The sequence below is a fragment of the Colletotrichum spaethianum genome (assembly GCF_022836535.1).
Source record: "Colletotrichum spaethianum MAFF 239500 DNA, contig08, whole genome shotgun sequence".
Lineage (NCBI taxonomy): Eukaryota > Fungi > Ascomycota > Sordariomycetes > Glomerellales > Glomerellaceae > Colletotrichum > Colletotrichum spaethianum.
Window position 1 is genome coordinate 792,471 of NW_026054778.1, and position 24,638 is coordinate 817,108.

Sequence of the window (24,638 nt, forward strand, 5' to 3'; positions counted from 1 at the left end):
GCAAGTGGTCCCGGCCCAATAAACAGGTTCACCTTCAGCCGAGAGCTCGAGCCGTGGTGCGCCGTGGTGCCTTTTCGTAGCGGATGTTGAGCTGGCCAAGCTCGTCTGCAACGAGCAGGGCATACGCTTGGTCAAGACACCTCTCTCAGCCTCGTGCCTATACTGCCCTACAATAGCCACTGCACAACACGACGGGGACACTATACGTTCAAAGAGACAAACCGACAGATGGCATACCGCGAAGGGGTGTTCCTTCCGCTGACTCTCAGCATGACACTTCCGCACCCTTCTCGGACAACAGCCCCCTTTCCAACGAGGGCTAACGAAATGGAGTTGTTACCGCAGCCTTCCCGTCATGACAATAGGACACAGTGCAGCACCGCCCCTTGACACACACCGCTGGAATCACCATGGATCATTACACACACGGGTCGAAGCCTTGAGTGGCCGGAGGGTAGAGCGGATCTTGCAGAGCAGGCAACAGAAAAACAAACATGGACGCAACTCTCTCCGAGTTTTCCAGATGCAGGAAAGAACAAGAACTGAGTTTTGGAAGGGGTGTATATGACTTTCTATTGTATCCGTCCACAAACATACTACAAGTACATTTCCCGTGTGCGGGAGGACGAGCTTCTCTCATCGCCGCCTCTGGGCCGTCAACTCTCCCTATTACTCTAGTCTCTCTCGCGCGCGCACGACGTCGCACTCCCCTCTCACAGAACGAGCCTGCCGGGCTCCTCCTCCAGAATGAGCTTGACCCTCTCCAGGAACACCTTGGCGCGCTTCTCGTCGCCCTTGGGCACCGTCACGGAGAACAGGTTGCTGCCGGACGACATGCCGGGGGTGTGGCGGGCGGGGGCGGGCTTCGGCGCGGCGGCCTTCTTGGCAGGGGCGGCGAGGAGGTCGATGATGTCGGAGGACGACCGCCTGGCGGCGGGGCGGGGCGCGAGGAGGGACGACTCGGGGAGGGCGGAGATCTGGGGCAGGTAATAGCCGCGGGAGCCGCGGGGGAGAGCTTGTCGAGGCCGAGGACCTGGTTGAAGAGCTCGTCGGCGGTGGGCTTGCGGGCGGAGGGGGGCAGGTCGTCGTTGGCGACCTCGGCGGCACGCGCGACAAAGGTGGAGACGGGCATGAAGACGCCGAGGGTCGACTGGATGCGCTTCTGGGCCTCGAGGACCTTGGACAGGGAGACGGGCAGCGCGACCTCGGAGTCGACGGGGGCGGCAGGGGCCTCGGCGGGCTTCTGCTTCTGGTCGGCATTCTGGGGCGCGGCCTCCTTCTTGGGGGCGACCTTGATGTTGCTGAGGTCGAGCTTGGACATCTGGACGGCGCGGTCCATGATCTTGCTCGGGGTCTCGGCGTTGATGGCGCCCAGGTAGGCGAGGACGTCGCCCTTGAGCAGGCGGCCGTTGGGGCCCGTGGGCTCGATCTTGCTGACGGCGTCCTTGTCGAGGCCGTGCTCGTTGACGAGGGACTGGACGGAGGGGAGGAGGGGATATCTCTGCTCGCGGGCCTTGCCGCCCGAGGTCTTGGGGGCGCCGCCCTGCTGCTGGGCGCGGGCCTCGCCCTGGGGCGCCTCGCGGCGCTCGGCGGTGTCGCTCTTGGGGGCCTCCTTCTCGGCGGGCTTGGAGGAGGGGGAAGAGGTCTGCTCGTCGGCGGGGACCTCGAGGGAGGACAGGTCGTCACCGGGCTCGGCGATGACGGCGATGCGGGTGCCGACCTGGACGCCCTTGGCGCCGTCGCCGGTGGTGATCTTGAACATGACGCCGTCATCCTGGGCCTCGACGTCCATGGTGGCCTTATCGGTCTCGATCTCGAGGAGCACGTCGCCGGCGGAGAAGGACTCGCCCTCCTTGACCTTCCAGCTGGCGATGTTGCCCTCCGTCATGGTCGGGGAGAGGGCGGGCATGGAGAAGTTCTGCGCGGCGAGGCATCGTGCTGAGGTCCGGAAGCCTGTTGTCACCGTCGACCTGGTCAGCTCCGTGTCTTTTTGGTTTATTGCCGCATGGTTCCGGACAGAGGAGAGGGAGAGGGGGGAAGCTGCTTTCTGTTGCAGCTACACGTTCTTTCGGGGCAATCATCTACGGACCTCGAGCTGTGGACTCTGCGGGTATTCTCCGGCCAACAACCCTCGCAGAAAGACGAGCCGCCGTCGCAAGGGAAGCCATCTTGTTTTGATTTTTTCTCGTTTCGCAGGAACCGTCGACCCGGGGTGGAGAGTTTGAACCTCAATTGACTCGGTCGTCAGGGGGGGAGCGAGGGGGAGGAGGGCGAGTTCGTTTTCGTTTCGTGATACCCTATCGAAAAGGTTCGGAGGAAAAAGGGAGCGTAGGGTGGGTTGAGGTTTCGGGCGTAGTCGGCGGAGGTTCGAATTGGCCTTGCTTGCAGCTGGAGGGACGCACACCGGTCCGGGAATCTTTTTCGCGGGACCCAGCAGGGGGGAAAATTGTCGAGCTTTGGGGTGAGCTCCTAGCAGCAAACACGCCTTGTTGGGGGGGACCGGACCGTTGGCGCGCGCTGGGCTGCGCTAGGCGGGCTGGCTGGCTGGCGCTGTGGCTTATCTCCGACTATTCGCTGCCGCACGGACCAGGAAAGAAAAAAAGGACGTTGTAGAGATGCGCAGTTTTGTTGGCTCATTGGCCAGCTCTCGCACCTGATAGGCTGATTGGCTTTCTGATGGCCGTTAGATCGGACGGCACACTGGTCGGGTACGTACCTCGCTGCGCGGTTTTCCAAGGCCCAGCGCCGTATCGTTGCGCCGCCCTCCGATAGGTAGGTACTGTAGAACCCTTCATGCTGCAGATGGACGTCGCGTTTCGGTTGGAGGACCCGCTCTCCGACCCCCGGCGCCGGCGGCGCAGTCCACACGGTGGTCGGAATCCAGTCCCAAAGCTGCGTGCTCCACTGAAACTTTTTGGATAGCTTCAATTCCCAAAGGCTGCTGCTCCTCGCGCGCGTGGTCTGACGAACGTTTGCGGGCCAATTGAACCACAACCACCGCAGCGCACCAGCCTTTTGCCATCTTTTTGTTCTTGTTCGTCTCATTTAAGCGGATCTTGGGTCTTCGGTCTGCGATACCCAACCATGGCCTCCCTCTCGAGAGGCCTCGGCCTCCGGCTCTCCCTCCTGGCCCCGAGAGCCCCCCTCTGCGCGGCGCAACAACCCCTCCAGCCCTTCTCGCAGCGCCTCTTCAGCTCCCTCAGCCCCCTGCGATACGCCGCGAAACCCCCCTCGAAGTCCTCCTCCGCCTCCCGCATAGCGGCAAGCGTGCCTCGCGCCGCAGCCGTCCCGAAACCCCCGACCGCGAAGCCGACCACCGCGCGCCCGACAAAGCCCGCCTCCCCCGCGATATCCTCCGCCGGCTCGGCCTACGCCCTGATAACCCAGCTCGCGCAGCGCAGCCAGCCGACGGTGCTGTACGAGGCCGTGTCGCACTTCTGGATGAAGTTCTCGGCCTGGACGGCCATGCTCATGTTCTACTCGTACGCCGGCATCAACTACTACACCATGCTCCTCCACCCGCCCGAGGACATCGCCGCCTGGGTCCCGCACGCCTTCGCCGTCATCTGCCTCGCCATGGCCGGCTTCGGCTCTTACTTCTTCTACAACACCCACAACATCGTCAAGCTCATCCGCGCCGTCCCGACGGCCTCCCTCGCGCCCTCGGCCCGCGGCGTGGCCCCCGGCGCCGCGCTCAACCCCAAGACGACGCCCATCCACCTCGAAATCACCTGCAAGCGCATGCTGCCCGGCCGCGCCAAGGTGCTCGTCGTCCCGCCCGAGCGCGTCTCGATGCCCGGCCGCATCGTCACGCAGGCGGCGCAGACGTCGTACGTCTCGCCGGCGCAGGAGCGCGCCGCGTCGCGCCAGAAGCAGATCAAGGCGCGGGCCGAGTGGGAGTACGACAGGAACCACCTCATGACGGTGCCGTTCCGCCACGCGGGCAAGGGCTTCAAGGCCGCGTGGTACGGCATCCGCAGGGCCGTGACCAAGGAGGGGTTCATGAAGATGGAGGTCGGCGGCCAGAAGCTCAAGCTGGACGTCGCTTCCGGGTGGGCGCTGGACGACGGGCGCGCGATTGACCGGCTGGTCAAGATCGGGGCCTGATGTGCCCAGGTGGATAGGGAGGCGGTCCTGTCGAGGAGGCCCGCGCCGTCCTTTTTCGAGCGCGGATGTATAAAAAAAAACCTGCTGTATCATGATCTTAGACGTCAACATAGACAGACCTTTGTACCATAATGACCACAACATGCAAAACGATTTACTCGCACGGGGGACTGGGCTTTGGCTAAACCCTCGAACACGATTGCATCCCATTATCGTATTCGCTGATACCAAATGGATATTTTTGCTAAACCAAAATCAAATCTAATAGTAATACAAACTAGTGTAAGGATAAAAGAAGCCAGGCAAGGTTCGCGATATCACGAGCGTCCGCAGCTTGTGGGAAGGGGGTAGAATAGAGTCTCCCGGCCAGACAGGCCATGGAGGGCTTCTTTACGAGTACGGACAACCTGACAGAGACCAGGAATCACAGATGAACACAACCTCAGCAGACTCTTTACAGTCAAACACAACATGGTTGCAAGATATCGGGTCAAGATTACGGTGCCTTGAGCTCCTCAGCTTCCAAGAAAGGGGAAAGACAGAGCCCCTTCCAACCAGAGAAAACACTCAAGCTGCGTAGCCATAACCACTCGTAACAAAGTGCTCCCATCTCAACAAGTCCAACAGAACCCGAAGCAAAGACCTCGGGCACACCTCGACTCCCGGCTGAAAACAGAGACATGTCCACGGCAGCAAGACTCTGCAATCACACGGACACAAAGCGCAGCTGACAATAACCCCGCCCCCCTCTCTCGACAGCATCGACCCCATAAGCAAAATCATCGGCGGCATCGTCGATCCTCCACAGTCATCGGGGCCTTATCGAGCCTGGGCCCGACCGACTGTCGTTCAGATGATGTAGCCCTACAAACAGCCGCCCCTCTTTGCGGCGGTAGCCTCATGTCCCACTCCAAGACCGCAGAATTGGTGAAGAAAACATGGCAGGAGCGATAAACCGCCTCGGCCAGCGCGGCGTGCCCGTCCGCCCATGCATCGTGGGAGGGGACCCGGTATCTTTTACCCAGACCGCCTACCAACGGAGCCCTCCACAGCCGCAACAAGAGCCGCATCACTTGACAGCGAGGTCTTGGATGGCCGTAGTCTGGGTGACCGGAGGGGTAGGTCAGAGATACTCACGAGGCACAGATCGACCTGATGCCCCTGATCTGCTCTTTTGCGATCGGCTCTTTCTTTGCGTGACCCCCTGATCACCGGCCACACTAGTGGGCCGTCAGTGCTATGTTTGGCAGCCCGCGATGTCTCGCCTTGTCCCTGTCCTGCCTATAATGGCGTGCGTCGAAGGGGGCGGAGAAGGCAAAAGTACACTTGACATTGCGCGCGCGGAGTCGATTCCGGCTCGGGTTTACCAGAAGGGGTGGAGGGGTGAGGCAGTTCCTTGATATCCCATGGACCCAGAAGATGGCCTTTGTGGGAATGAGAGACTGGAAAGAAGGAAAGGCCAGTCCCGTTTGCTACGTGGACGAAGCAGCGGCTGGCGATCTCGGATACAGGTTTCTCCAGCGGGCGCGAATCGAGCAAACGCCCGCGGGATCGATCATGAACCACTGATAACGTGTTGGTTTAGTGCATGTACCTAGGGTGGGCTGTGTAGTTGTCGTCGGTGGTTGGAGAACAAGCAGAGGGTGAAAGAAAATAACGCCCCGAAAAAAGTTGGCCGGTCTACGGTGTTGTCAGAGCAAAGTCCCACTCGGCCGAGGGAATATCCAGGCAGTTCCAGTTGGATAAAACGGTTGCTGGCGATCTATGGCGGTCAGTCAGCCTCAAGTCTACGGAGCGCGGGGACGAGGCGGCGAGGCTATCCCTGCCTGCCAGATGGCCACGTCGGAAAACCTTCAACGGCTGATCAACAAACACTTCCCAAGCCCAGTGGACGCAGGGAGGAAGGAGGGGCACCTGAAGAGAATGTACGACTCCGAGTGTCCGGTGCAATGCAGCGCGGCGCAGAAAGGGGTGTTCGTCCCGTCCCAGACACGGAGTTGTCGATCGCCTCGTCTTGAGACGAGAGAGAGAGTGAGGGGCAAAGATGCAAGGCGGGGGGGGGGGTTGACCTCTAGGCGAGGCCATTCCCAAGAAAGACCAGCAGCCGGTTCAAAACTTGGTTGAGTGGAAAAGGAGACCGTCGGGCGCTTGCTGAGCGGTGTAATGGTGAAGCGGTTCCCCTCACCGCGCGAGGGACTGGTCGTGGTGGGATATCATCCGCAAAACAGACAAAGGACGACAACCGTCGCTCTTGGACTCCGACCCTGCCACGGCCCTGTTCAGAGATTCTCGTCCCACCCCGCCTTTTCCGTTTCTCGAACAATGCCGTCATCGTTCCTCAGTCGATTCATTCAACAGGCAGGGTGGACAGACGATGAGTTTCGGCCGATGTCGACCCACCGAATTGAGTGGGACGCCTTACTTTTGTGCCATATCATGTCAATTGTTGGTATCGCAGGGCGGGCTCCTCCTTCTGCTGTGCTCGGCACAGTCACGGAAACCCAGCAACGGGCCTGCGATTACAAAGGGGACGTGCAGCAAGGACTCGATCGCATTCTCCACCCTCCGAGATGGCGGCTCCGGGCGCCAGCACCAAAGGGCCCCGTTGAGGGCTGCTTGATTCGGGCGACTGCATTACTGCTTCCTCCCGACCGAGGACTGATGGGAGAAAGAGAGCACGAGGGCAGACCGACATCGTCCAATGTATTCGTACATTGTTTCCTCTGTATCGTATGAGAAGAGGGTGGCGTTGTTGGGTGGGTTTCACCACAGTCAAGACAGAGTTGCACAAAGATGCGGTTTGCATTTGCGGTGTGGGAAATTGCGCGTGAGTACGATGAGAGGACTCGTTCCGGCAGTCTTTTTGACGTCCTGCTTCCCGAAATTGCCTGGTGCAGTCGTGCGGCTAAGCGTGGAATGTGTCGAGCATGAGGCGATGGATGGGCTTCCCTACGAATCCTCCGTCACAGCACGCCGCCGCCGGGTAAGGGTCAGATCATCAGCTCACGATGGGCTAAAGGGCCAATCCATACGACACCCGCAGAAAGGAAGCAAAGACGTAGCAGCAATTTGGCTTGTTGACGTGCAAAAGCGGAGATGGGCGAGTAGCGCAAGACAAGGTCCAGGGTCTGACAGGAATCCTTTGTAAGTGTAGAGTTTCCGAGATGAAGTAGTGGGGGGGGGTGCCTTCCGATTACAGGCGGTTTGGATAAGAAACCTGGAATGGTAGCATCGCGAGCATTGGATCCGGTGGGCTTTGGTGTCGGCAGCGGCAGATGTGACATCTCGTTTCACGGCAAAACAACAAAACTAACCAAAAGATGAGTTTTAGTGATGGCGTACTCGGTACACCCACCGAGAAGTGTCTGCATGAGCCCTGGCCAAGGCAAGGGCGGAGGTATCCGCAAGGCCACAGAGGCAGTGCGTGCCGTCGAGCTCGCCAAGGGGGATGGAACTTGCCAGAGAAGCCGACGACGCTTCAACGTGTCTATTTGCGCGTACCGGAGGGGGCGAGACGGCCAACGGATGGATGGTGAAATGGAAGAGGATGCGTACTCGGGTTGCGTGGTGCGGGCGGGAATGGCGTTTGGTTGGCCGCAGCCAACTGCCATCGCCAATTCCCCACGAGATCGAGGGGCAGGCCCAGGGTCCAGATGCCCCTCCTTTTCGCTGGTTGTTGCATTGCTTGTCATGAACCGATAGCAGCACGGGCCATCTGTAGCGAGATATCAACCGTCCCCAGTCCACAGTCAACGGTGCTAGGACAAGTCGAGAATAGCGTCGTCTTCTGGCAAGTGGAACGAGGCCCGCCAGCCCAAGTCCTGTCCAGTGGTTGCGCCTGCGACGCCCACTCTTTGCAGTCTTGCTTGCATGAGGGAGAGGGAAAAGGTGTGCGAGCCTGCAAGAAGAAAAAAGAATTTTTGCGACGGAGCGGTGAGCGTTCAATAGGCGTATCGCCTCCCAACCACCCCCTGTCAAGCAAGCGAGGCCACTGAGACGACGAACGTCCAACATGTCGAACATTCCGCATTCCTCATGTCCCAGAGCGGCTGCATCTCCAAATCATGTGCCCCGAATGCCAAAGTCTCAGCTCTTGGCGGGATTCGGTAGACGGCATTTCTTGAGGATCTTCAGGGTTCAAGCAGCCTTGTTCTTTTTTCCCTGGAAATCTCGAGTTTGAACCTTGTTGCGCGAGTAGCGCCGTCGTCAAGGCTCGCCGTCTTTTGTCAGAGCGGGACAAGACACGGATATGGATGGGGCCAGCAAGGAGTACGGTGTAGCCAGGACGAAGGTCATTCGGATTCTGGATCTTCTTTGCACCGACCAACGACCGACGACAATCCAGGCCCAATCATCAGGTTCCGTGTCCAACGTCAGCTTCAGCAGAGAAAGCCGGGGTCTCCCGTAGCGGCTACGAGCAAGTAGTTGAATAGCAAAGGTGCAGTAGTGCTGGCTGGCGTGAACGGTGTCTAGTCCGTTGTAGTGTGCCGTGCCATGCCATGCCATGCCAGCCGGCATCCACGGAGTTCGTTCCAATGGCGGCATATTATTTTCGGGCTGGCACGCGGAATCCTGTGGCATGTCGTTCGGCGCTTGTTGATGCCCCTCCGCTAGGTCTCCTTTGTCGGGGATTCCCATGACAGTCAACACGTCAAGTTGCAAGTCGCGAAATTCGGTCGCTCGCTCGCGGGAAGCAAACCCCCCTGTAGCCGTCCTGGTCCGGCGAGATCGACGGATGTTCGGCAGTCACCGCTCAACGGTGAGCATTGGAGGGGACGACTCACGTTCAAACGTGAATCGCACAGCTGGCCGATCTTTCTTGGCCAGCGAGTCAGCGGTCCCCAGTCTCCAGACCTCCAGCCTCACATGTGCGGCACATCATTGGTGTGCGCACCGTTACACGGACTGAGAGCCATGGAGAGCCACATGCGCGCAGGAGCCGCCGTTCCTCCATGGTATGCCTTGGCGTCGGAACTGGCTCAAAACCTCTGCGAACTCGGTGGTTGGCCGTGGTCGACAAGCTCTGGACTGACATTGTTGCCGGGGACAATCCAACAGCTCGGTACCTCTCCCTCTTCTCATCGGGTCGACATTTGCCATCGAGGTCTGGCCCCGAATCGCCCTCTCGGATGCGAATGTAGAGAAATGTCTGAATGTCAAATGATTCCTGCGCCTGCAGGTCAGGTCGCGACCTTGAAGGCCGGATGCGCAGGCGGCTTGGTTGGGCCTAGCCCTTGTCTCACTGATATGGACGGTTTTGGGGTTCACAACGTCGAATGAGGAAACGGCATCTGCCAGCCCGCACCCTCCATCACGTCGTTAGGCCCGAGATGGCTGTACCACCTGCATCCTCCACCGCCTCCTGGTGAACCCCAAGAACAGCCATCCCTAGGACAAGCCTCAAGTGCCTGATGATCGCTTCTCCCGTGCCTGGTCACCGCAGAGTCGTCCGCGACACCTGGGATTCGGGACTGACTCGCAGTTCTACGATTGCGCCTTCCGACCTCGCCCTTTTTCGTCATCCAAATGTCCAAAGACAGGACCGTCAGACGAACCGCCGTTCGTTTGTGACGGCGGCCAAAGGGGGGCGGCCGTGAACCGACTTGCCGTCAGGTCGTTGCGGCACAGCCCAGCCGCGCCCACATGATGAACGTTCAAGTCCTCACCAGCTCCCGCGGGGGGCATGGCGCTGGAGCTGACCTACCCAGGCGACTACCGTGATGGGAGGTTAACATCCGGACAAAGGTCAGCGTTGCAACCACCACGCGAGACACTGTGTCGCAATCATTCTTGTCGATGCCGTTCGTCGTTTGCCTCGCATTTCACTTTGAATCTGGGCCATTCCGACGGACCTCGGAGAAGCGGTGAGAGCACGGCGAAACCAAGGCGCAAAGTTGGCGCTGCTGCGAAATGTGAGAGGTTCGTCGCGCATGATGGGAGGCAGTATACCGAGCGTATAGATGAGGGGCAGCGCGGGCATCAAGCGGAGGGCAAGAAAAATGGGACAGACGGAGATGGCGGTAGACGACGATGGATAGGCAAGTCGTCGCCAGTCCGCCCGTTGTGCGTGCATGCACGGTAGTTCTTGAGGGTGTAGTGCACCCGCGCAACAGCCCAAGTTGGCAAGTAGCGTCTACTTCGGAGAGACAGATGCACACACGCAGTGCTGCAACCACCCGCGCGAGATGGCCGGCCGTGCACTCCGCCGGCTGACCGACGTTGCTGCGACGGTCCCGGCCCAGAAGTCTCAGGCTGGCGCCGTGTGCACTCGATGCGTCAAGGCTGTCGTGAACCTGAACATGCAGCTATTCACAGAGTGAGGCGGCGCCTGACGATGGATCTCCGCGAGAGTCCACAATGATGAATGCCGAGCGGATGCGGTTATGTAACAGCGCGTCAGCATCCCGGCTCCTCAAGGCGACCAACTACAACGAACCGAAACGGAAGAGCATGCTGCACGATGATGACGATGAGTTGGAGAGCGATGTGAAGCGTGGCCGTGGACATGGGAAAATAGGCCCGACGTATGGCGGCCTGGAGAGATGACCAGGGTGTTGGAGGTAGTCGGGGCCGGCGGTGCGTGGAGTGTTGGCGCACAGAGATATTCCACGCGCGTCTGCCATCATCGAAGTATTATTTTCCCACGGGGACGGCGGCGTGATTGCTGCGGCGATGCGCAGCGCAGTAGAGGGGTGAGGAGGGGGGGGGGACTCATGATGGTGGTGAGCATGAACAAGGTGTAGCCCCGAACGGGAATAGGCTCTGGGACGGGGGTGTGATGAGATGCAATCCACAATTTCTCTTTTGTCTTCAAGATGGCGGCGCGCCATTGAGGCGAAGGAGAAAGCAAAAATAGTGTGGGGGTTGAAGAAGCAGGGATGCGGGTGAAGGGTTACAGGCAAGATGACATGCCATCGGCAGCTACAAGAGGTTCCAGTGTCACTGCGGTCCCAATCAGGAGCCATCGCGAGCCACGAGCCGGTGGAGTTATGACATAATTGTCGCCCATTGCGCGCCCCAGGATGCAGCTCCCCCCCTGCCAGAAAGACTCCATATCGACGGGTGTGCGCTCTCGACACTCTGTCTGCTGTTGCTGGATCCTGTATCTCCTTGCTGTGTGTGATGCGTCGACTCGTCGCACGCATGCAGCCAAAGGTGGGAGAAAACAAGGTGGGATGGATGGGGAGATCCATCCTTTCTTTTGCTTGTCGTCGGTACAAGCGACGATGGCACATGGAGAAGAGGGGGATCAACGGGGCCATGGTGCATCGAGCCGGCGCCGCCATTGGTCGCGCGCCGGAGCGGCGGTCATGGGAGAGGGAAGCATGGGAAAGGAGCTGAGAGGGATCGGCGGGCGGAAACCAGCGGGACGATAGTCTGTGATTTTCTGCAACGGGTATGATGGGGAGGAAGATCTCTGGAGTTTGGCGCAGCGCTCGGAAGAAGGATAGGCAAGACTATCAAACGGGCGATTGGCAGTGCAAGTGATATGTTGTCGACATGGACATGGAGAGGTCGGGCAATCTAGGTGAGGAATGGAGGCGGTAGGCGCACTTGTCATGTCGTCGGGGCTGTTCTTGGAAAAGTAGCGCTGTTATGGCGTCCAAGTCGGGTCCGAATGCACGCCGGATTTGGACTTCGCGGACGAAGATCCGTTATAGCGAATGCGTTACTATGGCGTAGCGTGGTGGCTGGCCGGTTTGGGTGTTTCTGAGATGCTGCTATTTTGGACCGGTTGAGTTTGAGGCGCAATGCCTATCTGAGATTGATTGATGGGCATGGGGAATGTTTCTCAGCCCTTTTCCCCCAGGTTTCATTCACCTGGTTCTAAATGCGTACTGCAGTGGCAAACAGTCAATTTAACTCTTGGAGGCTGGAGAAACGGGTAGATGGTCGACGGGACAGGCTCGGAGGCAACGAATGTTTAAAGTTGCTTCAAAGTTACCTCAGGGTCGCAACGGTCGGCCTATTTCCAGACATGACCACTGTTCTGTTTCGACACGTGCAAGCGGCGTTTGCGGTGAGGCCGTAGGTAAGTTGCATGCGCAGCAAGAGAGTTGGTGAGGCTCATATACCTGATGTTGAACGACAGGCAACGATTGTCGCGGAGAGAAAGCAGTTGTGGATGCATGATGATTGGGGGACCACATTTTTCCTCTTCTGTTGTGGCGTGCTATACTGGGACATATGCCATATCGGTTATCAGCGATAGCAGCGACATCATGGCGATAGCAGCCGTTGAATATGGCTTTGTGGAGATGGATTATTGGAGAAGCCCCAGGGCCATTAGGGGGGGAATTGGCAGAATCGAACAGGGTCCAACGCTCCTTCTGGCAAGTGCTGGCCGACAATTCCATGGCTTCCCTGCGCAAAGCTCGCCCGGCGACGCTAAAACTGACGAGCGCCGCGCACGGACATGGTAACAATCCCAGCCAGTGAGATTTCCTTGCGCATGAGGGTGAGGTGCAGCTTTTTCCTCTGCCAGCCGCTACCTGGTCGGGGTCGTCTTCCCAACACCAGCCGTCCCACCACCAAGCGAAAAGGCAAGAGAAAAAAAAACTCGGAGGGTCCTGTCCTGTGGTGGGGTGGCTTGCAGGGTGCGATAATGCCCGGGATCCCTTAGCGCAGGACATGGGATGACCGTGCTGGCTGGGGCCCTCCAGCGCTGGGGGTGGGTGGAGGGACTCGAGTGGGCCAGCAAGCGGAACAGGCGATGAAGAGACGAGATTGACCTCTCCGCCACGATCCAATGTCGTCGTGACAATCCATGCGCGTTATTGGACGTGCTGAGCCGCTGCAATCTTACTATGCTTTGCTTTTGCAGTCGCGACTGTACGCTATTGAATCGGCCGTCCATGTCAACATCAATACCGCCGACGAGGGCAACAGATCCCGCCGTGATGGTCTGCATTGTTGTCAACCGGCTGGCTGGGCAAATTCTGCTTGGACACGATGCACACACAGCCCAAGTAGTGCCGCACGCACGTACAGGTACCGCGATCCTCGCTGTGTGTTGTCGTGTCAAAGAGGGATGGACGTCAACAAGACTAGGTGACAGATATTGAAATGGCATCATGCTGCAGCAGATCGCATTGTCGACGTGGAGCTCGACCGTCAGACAATATGTCGTAACCGGGCGGTTCGCGACGGGCAACGGCATTGCGGTAATGTCCTGCGCATGACGAGTCGGCGATGCTGGCCGGAATGCGTTATCAACGGCCCGTGGTCTTGTTGGGCTTGGCCTCCTTTCCGGGCAGATTCTAGTTGTCTTCAGACGACACCGCGGGAAAAGCAGCCGGATAGGCAGAGCAACAGGCATATTGCCGTAGATCTTGACAGCGGGTCGGGGAACCCATCAACAAAAACAATGGCTTTCCCTGGTGTAAACAAGGAGAAAGAAAACACCATGGCAATTAATGGTGGTTGGACTGGCTCACTGGCTATACGAGATCCTTGATGCCAGTTCGCATGAATAAAATGAGGTGGAAATGCGCACCAGCCGGATCCGAGGCCGAATGAGTCGGGGTAGCGAGGTGGCCTTTGCTCGACGTTGGAGGCGGTGCGTTACTTACACTCGCCCGGCCATCCCAATGCGCTGGATCCGGACGGAGTCGCGATGATGTGATTGTCTCGTGTGCTAGGAATGCGACAGCTAGAGAATTCGGAGAGTCTGAGAGTGCCCTGCGTCGGCAATGTTGGGGATTCTTTGGTGAATTCCAGACATGCAAAAGTCATGTACGGAAGTAGACCAAGAGTAGTGAGACTCGCCGGTCGGCGGTGGAAACGAGGCCGACGAAGCCATATCGTTCGGGGCAGAGACATGTTTCTTTCCTTCTTTCCCTCACCTTGTTGCTCCCCCTTCGTCGTCCTTGTCCCGTTGCTGCTGTGCTGCCGGTCGCTTGTCACACGTTTGGGGCCAAGCGCAAGCCCCATCCGCAAGCCAGGATCACTGGTCGGTCGACCCCTCCTTGCACCCCCCCCCCCCCAAGGAGCTCCGAAATCTCGGCGACAAACGGGCGACTGGTCTTTGGGGAAGGGGGGGAGCATGTACAGAGTACCGCACAGTCGACTTTGCCCACCTCCCGCCCGTCAGCCGCCAGTCTCAGTGACCACTCTGTGAGTCGTGACCAACAGAATGCAGCGAACAATCGTGTGCCTTCGCAGGTGTTCCATTCCTCCTGATGGCGCCCGGTGTCATCTGACTACCCTCTGCCGTACGCCCGTTCGCCGTCGCCCCGGTCACCGATGACGAGACAAACAACGGCGGAGGTGGCGGAGGTGGAGGGGTTCTAGAGGCGCGATGGCGATGGCTGTTTTGACTGTATTGATATGCTGCCACGGAGAATTAAATGCAACGGAGATGGAGACTGTTGTTAGGAGTTGATGGACCGGCCGTGCGCCGGAGGGCTTGACGGATTGAACGCTCTCAGGTAGCCATCTTTCTGGAGCCATTACGGAGAGGTATCTGCGGTGCTAATATCCATATCCCGTATACGGAACACACGTGCATGTCACCCTAGGGTGTCGTAAGTCGCAATCGCAAGTCGTTGGCGGCAAGGCCCATGTATGTGGGAAATAGGGGAGAAGGGAGAAGCACGGGGCTTTCGGGGGTCGGGCGTGGAGACGGCGGCATTCATGACCGATTTGAGACGACCCGGGAAAGTCGAGTCGTGACCGTGGTCGGCTCTCGAGGAACTGCCAGGTACGGATAGGTAGCGAGGGAAGGCCTGGAAGGCGGAAAATGGGAAGGGAAAGAAGAAGAGGAGAATAAAAAAAAAAGACTCGGCGAGAAGACCAGGGCCGGAGAGATCAAACGAAATCAGCCGTCAAATGCACCCTGTCGCCGCATGAGGCGCTTGCGATGCACGTCTTAAAACCGAAGGTGCAAGTCAAACAGACGTGCAGTAGAGGCGGCAGGGAAAAAAAACATTGTGATGAACGCTGCCAAATGGGAGGAGACAAAACAGAAACACACGGAGTCTGCAAGTGCAGGTGCAGCTTAGCACCTCACATGCAGACGGCTCTCGACGGCCATTATTGGCTGAGGTGGTTGATGAGACGAATCACGATGATGGGCAGGAAAGAGGCAGGAAGACGAGGCGGGAAGCAGGAGGCAGGAGGCAGGAGGCAGGAGCAAGCAAGCAACCAAGCATCGTGAGTCCCCTTCTTTCCTGCCTCGCCAGCCCAGGAAAAAAAAAAATTCAGGCAGTTGCAGTCGAAATGGAAAGGCCCATCTCGCATATTCCTCAGATGGCCTGTGGCTCTTTCCCACAAGTACCTGATACTTTGCGCCTCCAACCCACTGCCTCTCGCTCTGCTTTGAGTGAATGACCCGCCGCCCCAACAGCAGGGGTGACCCCAGCTGATCTTCTCTACCCTCTCTGCGCCAGTGTCTGGCTCTCGCGAGCGAACGAGCACCCTTTCTCTCCTGTTGCTCGCCGTCGCCGACAACCAACGGTTCCTCTCTCCTGGCCTGCCTGTCGCTCACTCTTCTCGCTGCTGCCACTGGCGAACCCTCCCTGGCGCTTCTTGTACGCAGTCTAGCACACTACGTGAGAAAGGGTGCAGGATCAACTAGCAAAGACCCATGGTTGTTGCTAGGGTGTCCAAGGCAGCTGGGGGGGATGCTAGTCCAGGAGGGTCAGCGTGGTGATTCTTCTCGATGTCCGCCCCTCGAGTGGGCGACGGGCCTGTCGATTTTGTGTCCAGGGTGTCCTGGTGCAGGGTCACCCGTCAGGGAAGGCTGGCTACTGGTCTTTCTGTTCGCTGCATCTGGTGAATTTCATGGTGTGGATGCGGGTGGGTTGATTGAGCGAAAGGTGTGGGTGCGGCAAGGGTACGTACTGCGTATTCCAAGGACAGGCGCACAGAGAGAGAGGAGTGGCAGAGCGAGAGTGCGTGGGTTAGAGCGGTAGGCGGTACTGGGGAGGTACGGCACCACCACCATCAGGACCACCCGGGCAGTGGATGGATGGGACAGGCAGGGCAGGTAGGTTAGTAGGCGGCCATTTGTTATTATTAAACCCGGACCCCGTCCGACCACCCCCCTTCCATTCAAGAAGACCCTTCTCGGTTTTCCTCACACTCCTTTTCTCTGTGTCCTGCAGAGTCGTCGTGAGGAGTTTGGAAATAGCTTCCTCGACCTCGAATCACGCCTTCGCGTTCTCTCCTGCCTACTCTCCCGATCGTCTCTTTCGATCCCGTCTCCTTCGCCCGCCCGAGGAGCTCCACGGAACACAACACCAAAGAAGGAGAACCACTGTCGCCGGTGAGCTATCTCTTATCTCGACCGCCCAAAGGTGAGTGCCCTCTGTTCGGCTGCGCCGCCGTCGTCGTTTGCGTTCAGGAGAACAACAACACGAGAATACCCAGTACCATGGTTCATCACCGCCGCCTTTTGCCTCATGCCCAGCTTGTTACCTCGCTTTTGTGACTCTTCACCACCTTGCCTGCTTATCATGTCGCCTCGTTTCCGAGGGACGAGGCAAATCTCTGCCTCGCACCGCACCGCACCGCACCGCCGCACCCGCACATTTGTTGTTGTTGCCTATCACATCTTTTCCCTGCTTTGTGTTTGCCTGTACTGTTACTCACCGTTGGCGGCTGCGCTGTGTTTTCTCGAGTTGCCGCCATACCTTCACATTCCCCTCGTTGTCCTCGGCGTCTTGTACTTCTCCCCTCAAAATTCCTGTCTTGTGAGTCAAGACGACTCCTGCAGCATCTGCAACGGGATACACCACTCGTGGCTCCTCTCACGAGCCTCCTCACTCATCCCGACTGTGCTGCCCGGCAAGGTGTCGCAACAGCGCTTCTCCCCCTCTCCGAGAACTTTTCATGCCCACCTTCAGACTCTCACCTACCTCCAACACGCTCAGCAACGATCCAACGACATGCTAACACTCATCGTCGTACAGGCTGCGGTATAACCTGTTGCGACCGAACCCCGTCGTCCGACCTACCTGCGAAATCTGATACAAGTGTCGAGAGACTATCTTTCGATCATATTAGACACCGACACCCGCCATTCTCTCCTTTACAGGCCCCCAGATACCCTATACCCTGTACTCCGTCTGCCCTCGATGCGTCCTTGATCATGGATTCGGAAGACGGGGAGTTGTTCATCAAGGTACGTCGATTTGGTCGACATTTCTCTGCCTTTGCTGCTAGGCCTCGTCGTCTAGCCTCCTGCGCCGGTTGTGCTAATATCACTTTTGCAGCAACTGGCCAGCTTCGTGCGCACTCACGAAAAGGCTCTTGCCAACGCCTTGCAATTCCGAAGACAGGCAGCCTCTCGCCATGGCTCCTCTCAGAGCGTCAGCTCGATTCCCACGCCGCAATCCCCGGTCGTCCCTGAACGGCCGTCGACTTCGGCTTCGACTTCAAGCGGCCTTGCATCCGCCCTGTCTCTCGGCACCTTGAACTTTACTACGCACAATGTCAAGTCGGCAAAGCTAGCCCTGACGCCACACCATCTGTTTTACCTACTTTCTCGATTTGAAGAACTCGCCATTCCTGTCGGCCCCATGAAGATTCGTCTCGAGAACCTCCACGATAGCTCTACATCCGCCAACTACGTCTCTTTCCTGAGCAACACCCAGCGATCCCGAAGCAGAGGCTCCGATGTTGGGTCCATCCATTCTGTATCTAGCGTCCGAAGCGTCATGTCGGGCATGTCGGCTCTTTGGACGAGTTTCGGTATCGGTGCCAGCATCTCCGCTGCGCGAACTGAGCGACAAAAGGCTGCACTCCAGGCCGACTTGAAGTACCTCTACTCGGCGTTTACCAAGATACCCTGTCTGCGACTGGCACCTGACTGGCGCGCCCGGCTGATCCGCGGCTACGAAGAATTCCCCTTCGATTCGGCCGTCCCGTTGTACGTCTTCAAGAACGTGCAAGCCCTCGAAGTCAACAGCATCGACTTCAGACAGTTCTTTGGCTGGGATCGTTTGGCCGAGCAGCTGAGATCGCTGACGCTCAAGCGCGCCGGCGTTGAGGACCCTGCCGACATTCTCATCGACATCGTGCTTGACGATATGGACAAGAGACGCAGAAGAACCTCAAAGCAGCAATCTTCGCCCACTACGCCTTGGCCCGCGAGCTCTAGCCCTCGCAGGAGTCCTGTCATTCCTCATGCCGAACTGCACAAGTCGACCTCGGTGCCCGGTTCTCCGGATCCGCGCAACTCCATCGGTGATTTGGGTATCGGTTCCCTGAGCACACACGACCATGCCGTCGACGAGATACCCGGCGAAGGCGGGCGGCCCTCTCTGGCTAGAGCCGAAACGTTCGAAGCCATGTCGCCGCCCAAGGGATCAAGACCGCGCAGCAACTCGCCCACTCGGCCCGCCAGCTCCCGCAACCCTTCCCACATGAGAGGCGGACACAAGGTCCGCCGCTCTGGTTCTGGTAGCTCGCATTCTAGCCTTTCGGACTCGTGGCATCACAGCCGTACCGGAAGCTCTTCAAACCTACTGAATATGGGCGTTCTGCCAGCGTCCAAGTGGCGATTCCTGAAGCACCTTAGTTTAGCCGACAACTCGATGACCTCGATTCCTGCCACCAGCTTGGTGCCCCTTGCGAACACGCTTCACTCTCTGGACTTGTCGTCGAACTTGTTTACTCAGATTCCTGACAGTCTGGCCACCCTTACCGCGCTTCGCGCACTCAATCTCTCACACTGCATGATTGACGGGCTCCACTCCCTGACGCGCAACCCCCTCCCGGCCATCTCGGCCCTCAACCTCCGAGCCAACCGATTGCAATCAATCGCCGGCATCGAGAAGCTGTACCCCCTGGAGCGATTGGACCTTAGAGACAACCGCTTGTCGGACCCCCTGGAGCTTGCCAGGCTGACCGGCATCCCCGATATCCGGGAGATCTGGGTCGAGGGCAACCCCTTCACTCGCACTCACAAGGACTATCGCATTACCATCTTCAACCTCTTCCGAAAGACCCCGGGCTACACTGAGGACATTGTCATCGACAACAGCGGTCCCACCTACTCGGAGAGGAGATACTTGGTGGAGCGTACCCCGGTGCCCGCCGCGGTACCGGTCGTTAAGCCCGCTCCGGCAGACATCCCCGCCGTTGACGTCAGCAAGCCAGCCATCATTTACGACATCCCGAAGGAGCCTTCCGTTCTACGCAAGGAGCGACCTGTGCCGAAGGCTGTCACTAGCGAGGTCAACACCAGTTCCACCCGCCGCCGAAAAACACCAAAGAGGCGAATTGTGGATCTCTCGACCACAGATTCATCCGTTACTGTGACACCCAGTGTCATGCCCCCTGGAGACGTCAAGGTTCTCGCCGCTGATGCCACGGCCACCGCAGCGGGTTCGGACAGCAATTACCGCATCTCCCAGGCTCCCGAGGTCCCTTCCTTGCCGTCGGCTATGCTCTCCGATAGCCGGAAATCCAACTCTCAGCCCGAAGTGCCCCGCATAGACACCAGCGTGGTTCCTGAGCTCCCACCCATCTACACAACCCGCGAGGCCCTGGCAGACCCTCAGGACTGGGACGTCAGCGGGGAGATGTACCGCCGGAAGATCGAGGCATTGCGGGACAAGGTTGGAAATGGCTACCTCAGTGTGCTCAGTGAGGAGAGCTGGGATCCCTCCCGCCCGCCAACATACTCTGTACCAGATTTCAGCCCAGCCTCGACTGTCCGGCCCAGTCCTACCACCCCTCGGACTACTTCACACCACCACCCTCCGGCCATCCACAGTGGCCGCACCCTTGGTTAAAAAAACAACAAAAAGAGTCGCCCTTTACACATGATACCCTTCATGATACCCCACCCCCCTCTTGAGGTTCCATTCTACCGTTGGGCTACTTTTTCGAATTTTCCTTCTGCAGCATTGCGTCTCGCATTGCCACGAGCATGGACATTCAATTCACGTCCACCCCATTGTCTTATTGTCATTTATTCCCAGCATGGTAGAGCATAGCGTACGAGGCGTTCCGGTTTTGGCGGCTACCTGACTTCAGTTTCCGCATTTTTCCTTTACACAGATTGCACCGCTTGAGGTGGTAGAAAGCCACAGTAGATCTTGTTGCTTCCCGTCTGTTTTGGTTTCTTGGTGCGACCTCCACAAGGTCTCTCTTGGGCATCATAGGGATGGGAGAGGTAAAAAGCGAGTGACATTCGGCGTGCAGGCCTCTTCTTCTTCTCTTCTCAAGACTTGTCTTCTTTCTTTCTGCGGTGCGCATGTTGCGGATCTGGGCTTGGCGTTGGCGGAAACATATCTCGAGTGGCCTTTGTCATTTTAGTATCATGGGGCACGAAAATTTTCCCGCATGAGTTTGCATTGCGTTTTGTTTTTGTTATGGTAGATGAGCACTTGTCTGAGGGACAAGCTGGCGGCCGGCTTCTAATACATGATGAAACGCATACTTCATTGAAACTCTCTGTCCACTATCCATTGTGCCTTGTGAGTCACCGTGACCTATAAATCCATTTCTCCAACGATACTATGTTTCTTCAACCCGATCTCGTCCAGTTCTGGTCATCTCGACGTTGTGTTCTTGTGAATATACCTACAACGGGTTGGAGAGGGAGGGCGCCAAAAATAACCATGCGTTGGATTGTGGATAAATGTCACGTTTTCTCACGGCGTGTTTGACGGACCGGACACGAGCACGCTCCTGCGCTCGGTTTCCAACGGATCTTGTCTTGCAGCTGATTTAGCTTGATGCCAGAGGGGGTGAGGGGGGGGGGGGGGGGGGGGGGGGGGCAGTCCTTTATGGATGGTGGTGAAGTGATGCATCCGCTCACGGTTTTATATCGAGAAAGATATAATACGCAGACGTACAACAAGGCTAAACCGTCATCGCCATCGTGTGCATATTTCTAATAGACGGCTTTTGCGCTACATACTAGTCAACGCTGGAGTGAACGTCCGAGGATGACTGGCCGACCTCACCTTTGAGGACGAGGTATCCTTGTACAGTATTCAAAGCCTGGCGGTTCCTTGAACCCTGCTATGTTTTCCCTCTCGGCGTATGCTTGGGGGAATACCAAAGAGGGGGGAGAGACGTGCCGTTAGGGGAAACAGGCCCCCCAGTGCAGGGATAGTAAGTCTCCCCGTCGACGGCGCCGCGGCAGGTTCTCGCGATATACGAGCGAAGATGTGACCCGATCCCTCGGCTGACGGCTATCATGCAGTGTTCCCTAATTCCCATGTCGCTTTTCAACTTGATACTGTCCGGGCATGGGCGTCCTGAACGCAGTGGTCGTCGAGATTCATCCGCTTGAAACGGAGACATTGTGCTAAACCTGACTTGTCTCCTCTTCGTCTCTTTCGTATGGCAGGTTACTGAGCGGCGACGCCAGGCAGAACCGAATCCAGTTCTCCAAAGCTTACCTTTCCTTCGTGGCGGTTTGAACGGCACAAATAACCCTCAGCCAAACGCCGGCCCGATAAATACGCTCATTGGTACCCACGATGGGCGAATTGAAATGCTGTGGGATGTCCAAAGAATGGCCGTATCGTCCGTTTTGTGATTTGAGGAGCAACTCGAACCCAGACTGGAAGAAGAGGTCCGCTTCAAGCTTGACATGTCGATCAATCTGCGGGCTTAGTTTGTCATGGCAACCTTTATTTGCCGTTGATATGTTATTGTTCGTCTTCGAAGCAGAGTCTAAAACGGATATACAATCAAAGGCTAGTGAATTGCACAGCGTGATGGGAGGTCTAGTGGGCTCTTCGAGTGATATAATTGTACAATGATATCTCAGTGCACCCACTAGACGTGTAAAACCCCGAATATAGGATCGTTGCTAAAGATGAAAATGCTTCGTATACCCAGAGAATACTATGCCGCGGCCACTGGCTGTAGGCACCTGGATGACACAAGCTCCGTTCGTCGTCAGTGTGGTGCACGTCGTCGATCTTACCCTCCGTCACCCGATATCATTCGATTATCCGGTGCTCATAAGACAGGCAAATCACAAAATTGAACAGAAATAAGGAATGATAATTGAACGATGATGTGAAGGCCCAGATGAGGAATAGCAGCAGTCTAGATGTCTTAGTCTCCGGTGGGCATTTACTTTTCGTGCCCACTCCTAAAGGACAGTCCGTTGACATTATAAGCCATAGCAAATAGTTTTCCCATCACCAAGATTAGCAAAACGGCGTGCTATTCAGTTATTTTAGTAATGTATCTTAGTCCTGTAGCACCATAATAAAACAGATTTGTACGACAGACCTCGGACCTCAGACTGGGTGGTTATAGCCTGGACATCCAAACCTACCACCTAGCCATTGGTTTACAGGTTAGTACTGCGTCCAATCTCAACGTTAGTCTAGACGAAGTTTGCCCGGAAGCATCTGGTTGGTCTGAACCGCCTGGTTCAAGCTGAGAGTAGAAGGACCACTTCTTCGTCAAAGACGAGGCCTCTACCACGGAGGTAGACACGTCTGGTGGTACCTATGAAGACACGAATTGCTGGGATACGAGTCCTGTTTCCTTGCCTCTGGTCTCATGGAGGATGACGCGCCTGGTGCTCCAATAGTAACCGAGGAACCTCGACTCTGAGGCTGCGATAGCAAGAAGGCTTGTCTCTCCAACTACTCACGGGTAGTAGCAGAAGCATTCAGGGGCGATGACAAATGTAAACGGCAACTGTGTATTGCCAACTCAGTAGCGACACCACACACCACACACCGAAACAGATGGCAGTAGCAATAATGATGAGGTCAAGCAGGGCAGCCCGTGTGAGTCGTTGTATCTACAAAAGACGACACCGCGCAGCGGGGCTTGCAAAAGTCATATCCAGTGTAGAAAACATCAAACGGAAGGGACGGCTCCTCAGTGTCCGGACAAGCATCGCATGAACAATGGGTGCTCCTGACTATGAAGCCGTAAGGATAGGGGTCTCAAGCCCAAGACAGATGGCTTGGATATCGCCTGCTGTGTTCGACCGAAGCCCCTTACATAGATAACATGGTGGGACTGAAACGCATAACTCAATGGAAGTTACCCGACGTGGTGTTACTCGGAGCTTTGATAAGCTTCTCGGAGATCTTGTCCGGAACACACCTTGGCATCGACTGTTCACGCGAGCGAAGTTTTGACTCCTTGGAGCGAGCGATTCACCGGATCTCCGATAGCATGAGCAAAAGATTGCACCCAACCAACGGTACTAATCGTCGGATCGTGCTGTAAACGCGTGGTTGAGATACGTAGGCTTATTGACGCCTAATGCCGTTGTCGAGGGCCGCGAAGAGCCATGGAATTCGCAGCCGCCACATATCATGATGTGTTAGAGAGATAGACCACGGGATTGCGTCTCCATGGCATGACCCCTGACTCCATCCAGCATCTTTACAAAGCGGGCCAAGTAGCGTGCCGAGGTCGGCTCGCTCTGAGCATGAGCCTGAGTCGCCTATTGACTCGCGCAGGTTCTGCGGACTGCTGTCATGCATGCCGACTCCTTCGTCGGTCGGGCGTTGCCGTCGAGACTGAACGCCGTTCTGCTTGTCCTGCCGCTGCGGCCCGATTGTATTTCATCTGAACTAATGCGGTTTCATCCAGTCGATGTTTAGGCAAAGGAACCGGGGGCCATCCCAGGCGGGTGATGGCATCTCTCCCGACTCAGAAATGCGACTGGGGCACAGTTCCAAGCCCGGGAAACAACGGTAAACGCACGCCGGTCAGGCGTTTGCGTGATTCGAGGCCGTATGGCAGCTCAGGAACCTCTGCGTCAAGGATATCCGAGGCTGGAGGTTCCAAGGCGGTGAACTGTCGGGAGGCGCTACTACAACCAGGATTTAGTCGTGGTCCAAGGCAACGGCAGATACCAATTTCTACGATTCTGCGAAACATGTCTGCATTGCATGCTGGCCTCGAACTGGGATATTGTTTGGGGCCTAGGCCCTAGGCACCAGCTGGGTATGCTGGTCATGGGACCTTGACACATGGGAGCAACACTGACATCTGTCATTAGGTTCCAAGGCCAGAGCGCTGCCGCATATGTGCATCTCTCTGAGGGCTCATCGATTCGGCGAATAGCGCACCCTAGAACATTCTCTCATTGCAGAAAGACCGGGATCATGGGCCCGAAGATGTTACACTTGGAGGCCTTTTAATAGGATACCATCACTGTGCACAGTAGAGGTGACAGTACAAGCAGTCATGACAAGTTGCTAATGGGAAATGGGCCGGGCGTTCCGTAAGAGCCTTACGCCTTGAAGGTAAGCGAGCCCAGCGACCCAAATTGAAAAGCGAAAGGTGAAGTCAATGTCCGATGATGTAGTTGGGGTTCCACACGTGCAAACGCTGACGGGGAACTTCTCCACTACCGCGCTGGCCTGCCAGGTCGACTGAATGAAGCGGGCGGTGAACATGTTCTCCTTCGCAAAGTTTTCGTCTCATGTTGGAAAAGTGGGAGAGGAGGCCAGACAACAGGGCCCATGTAACTCAACACCTCTATCCAGAATAAAAAAAAAGGCTCTAGGTCGGCGCGTCAGACACGTACGATTGTCAGCTGTGTCAAAGTCGCGATTTGCGCTCCGTCTTCAACGACG

The 24,638-nt window shown here is 57.1% G+C and overlaps 4 protein-coding genes across 4 annotated transcripts; 3 read left to right on the top strand and 1 right to left on the bottom strand.

Annotated features, from left to right (window-relative positions):
• Window positions 1-713: 713 nt before the first annotated feature.
• Window positions 714-1,888, bottom strand: ColSpa_04067 (pyruvate dehydrogenase E1 component subunit alpha, mitochondrial; the record flags this gene model as incomplete). The annotated part of the gene is made up of 2 exons (XM_049270279.1): window positions 714-977; window positions 1,034-1,888. The coding sequence occupies 2 exons, from the start codon at window positions 1,886-1,888 to the stop codon at window positions 714-716; spliced, it is 1,119 nt and encodes a 372-aa protein (XP_049126236.1).
• A 1,196-nt stretch (window positions 1,889-3,084) lies between these two features.
• On the top strand, window positions 3,085-4,107 carry ColSpa_04068 (uncharacterized protein; the record flags this gene model as incomplete). Its single annotated transcript, XM_049270280.1, has 1 exon — window positions 3,085-4,107. One exon carries the CDS (start codon window positions 3,085-3,087, stop codon window positions 4,105-4,107), a length of 1,023 nt encoding a protein of 340 aa, XP_049126237.1.
• Window positions 4,108-10,292: 6,185 nt separating this feature from the next.
• On the top strand, window positions 10,293-10,653 carry ColSpa_04069 (uncharacterized protein; the record flags this gene model as incomplete). Its single annotated transcript, XM_049270281.1, has 2 exons — window positions 10,293-10,367; window positions 10,423-10,653. 2 exons carry the CDS (start codon window positions 10,293-10,295, stop codon window positions 10,651-10,653), a joined length of 306 nt encoding a protein of 101 aa, XP_049126238.1.
• Window positions 10,654-17,200: 6,547 nt separating this feature from the next.
• Window positions 17,201-19,850, top strand: ColSpa_04070 (putative lipase ATG15; the record flags this gene model as incomplete). Its single annotated transcript, XM_049270282.1, has 2 exons — window positions 17,201-17,233; window positions 17,325-19,850. 2 exons carry the CDS (start codon window positions 17,201-17,203, stop codon window positions 19,848-19,850), a joined length of 2,559 nt encoding a protein of 852 aa, XP_049126239.1.
• Between the last annotated feature and the right edge of the window lie 4,788 nt (window positions 19,851-24,638).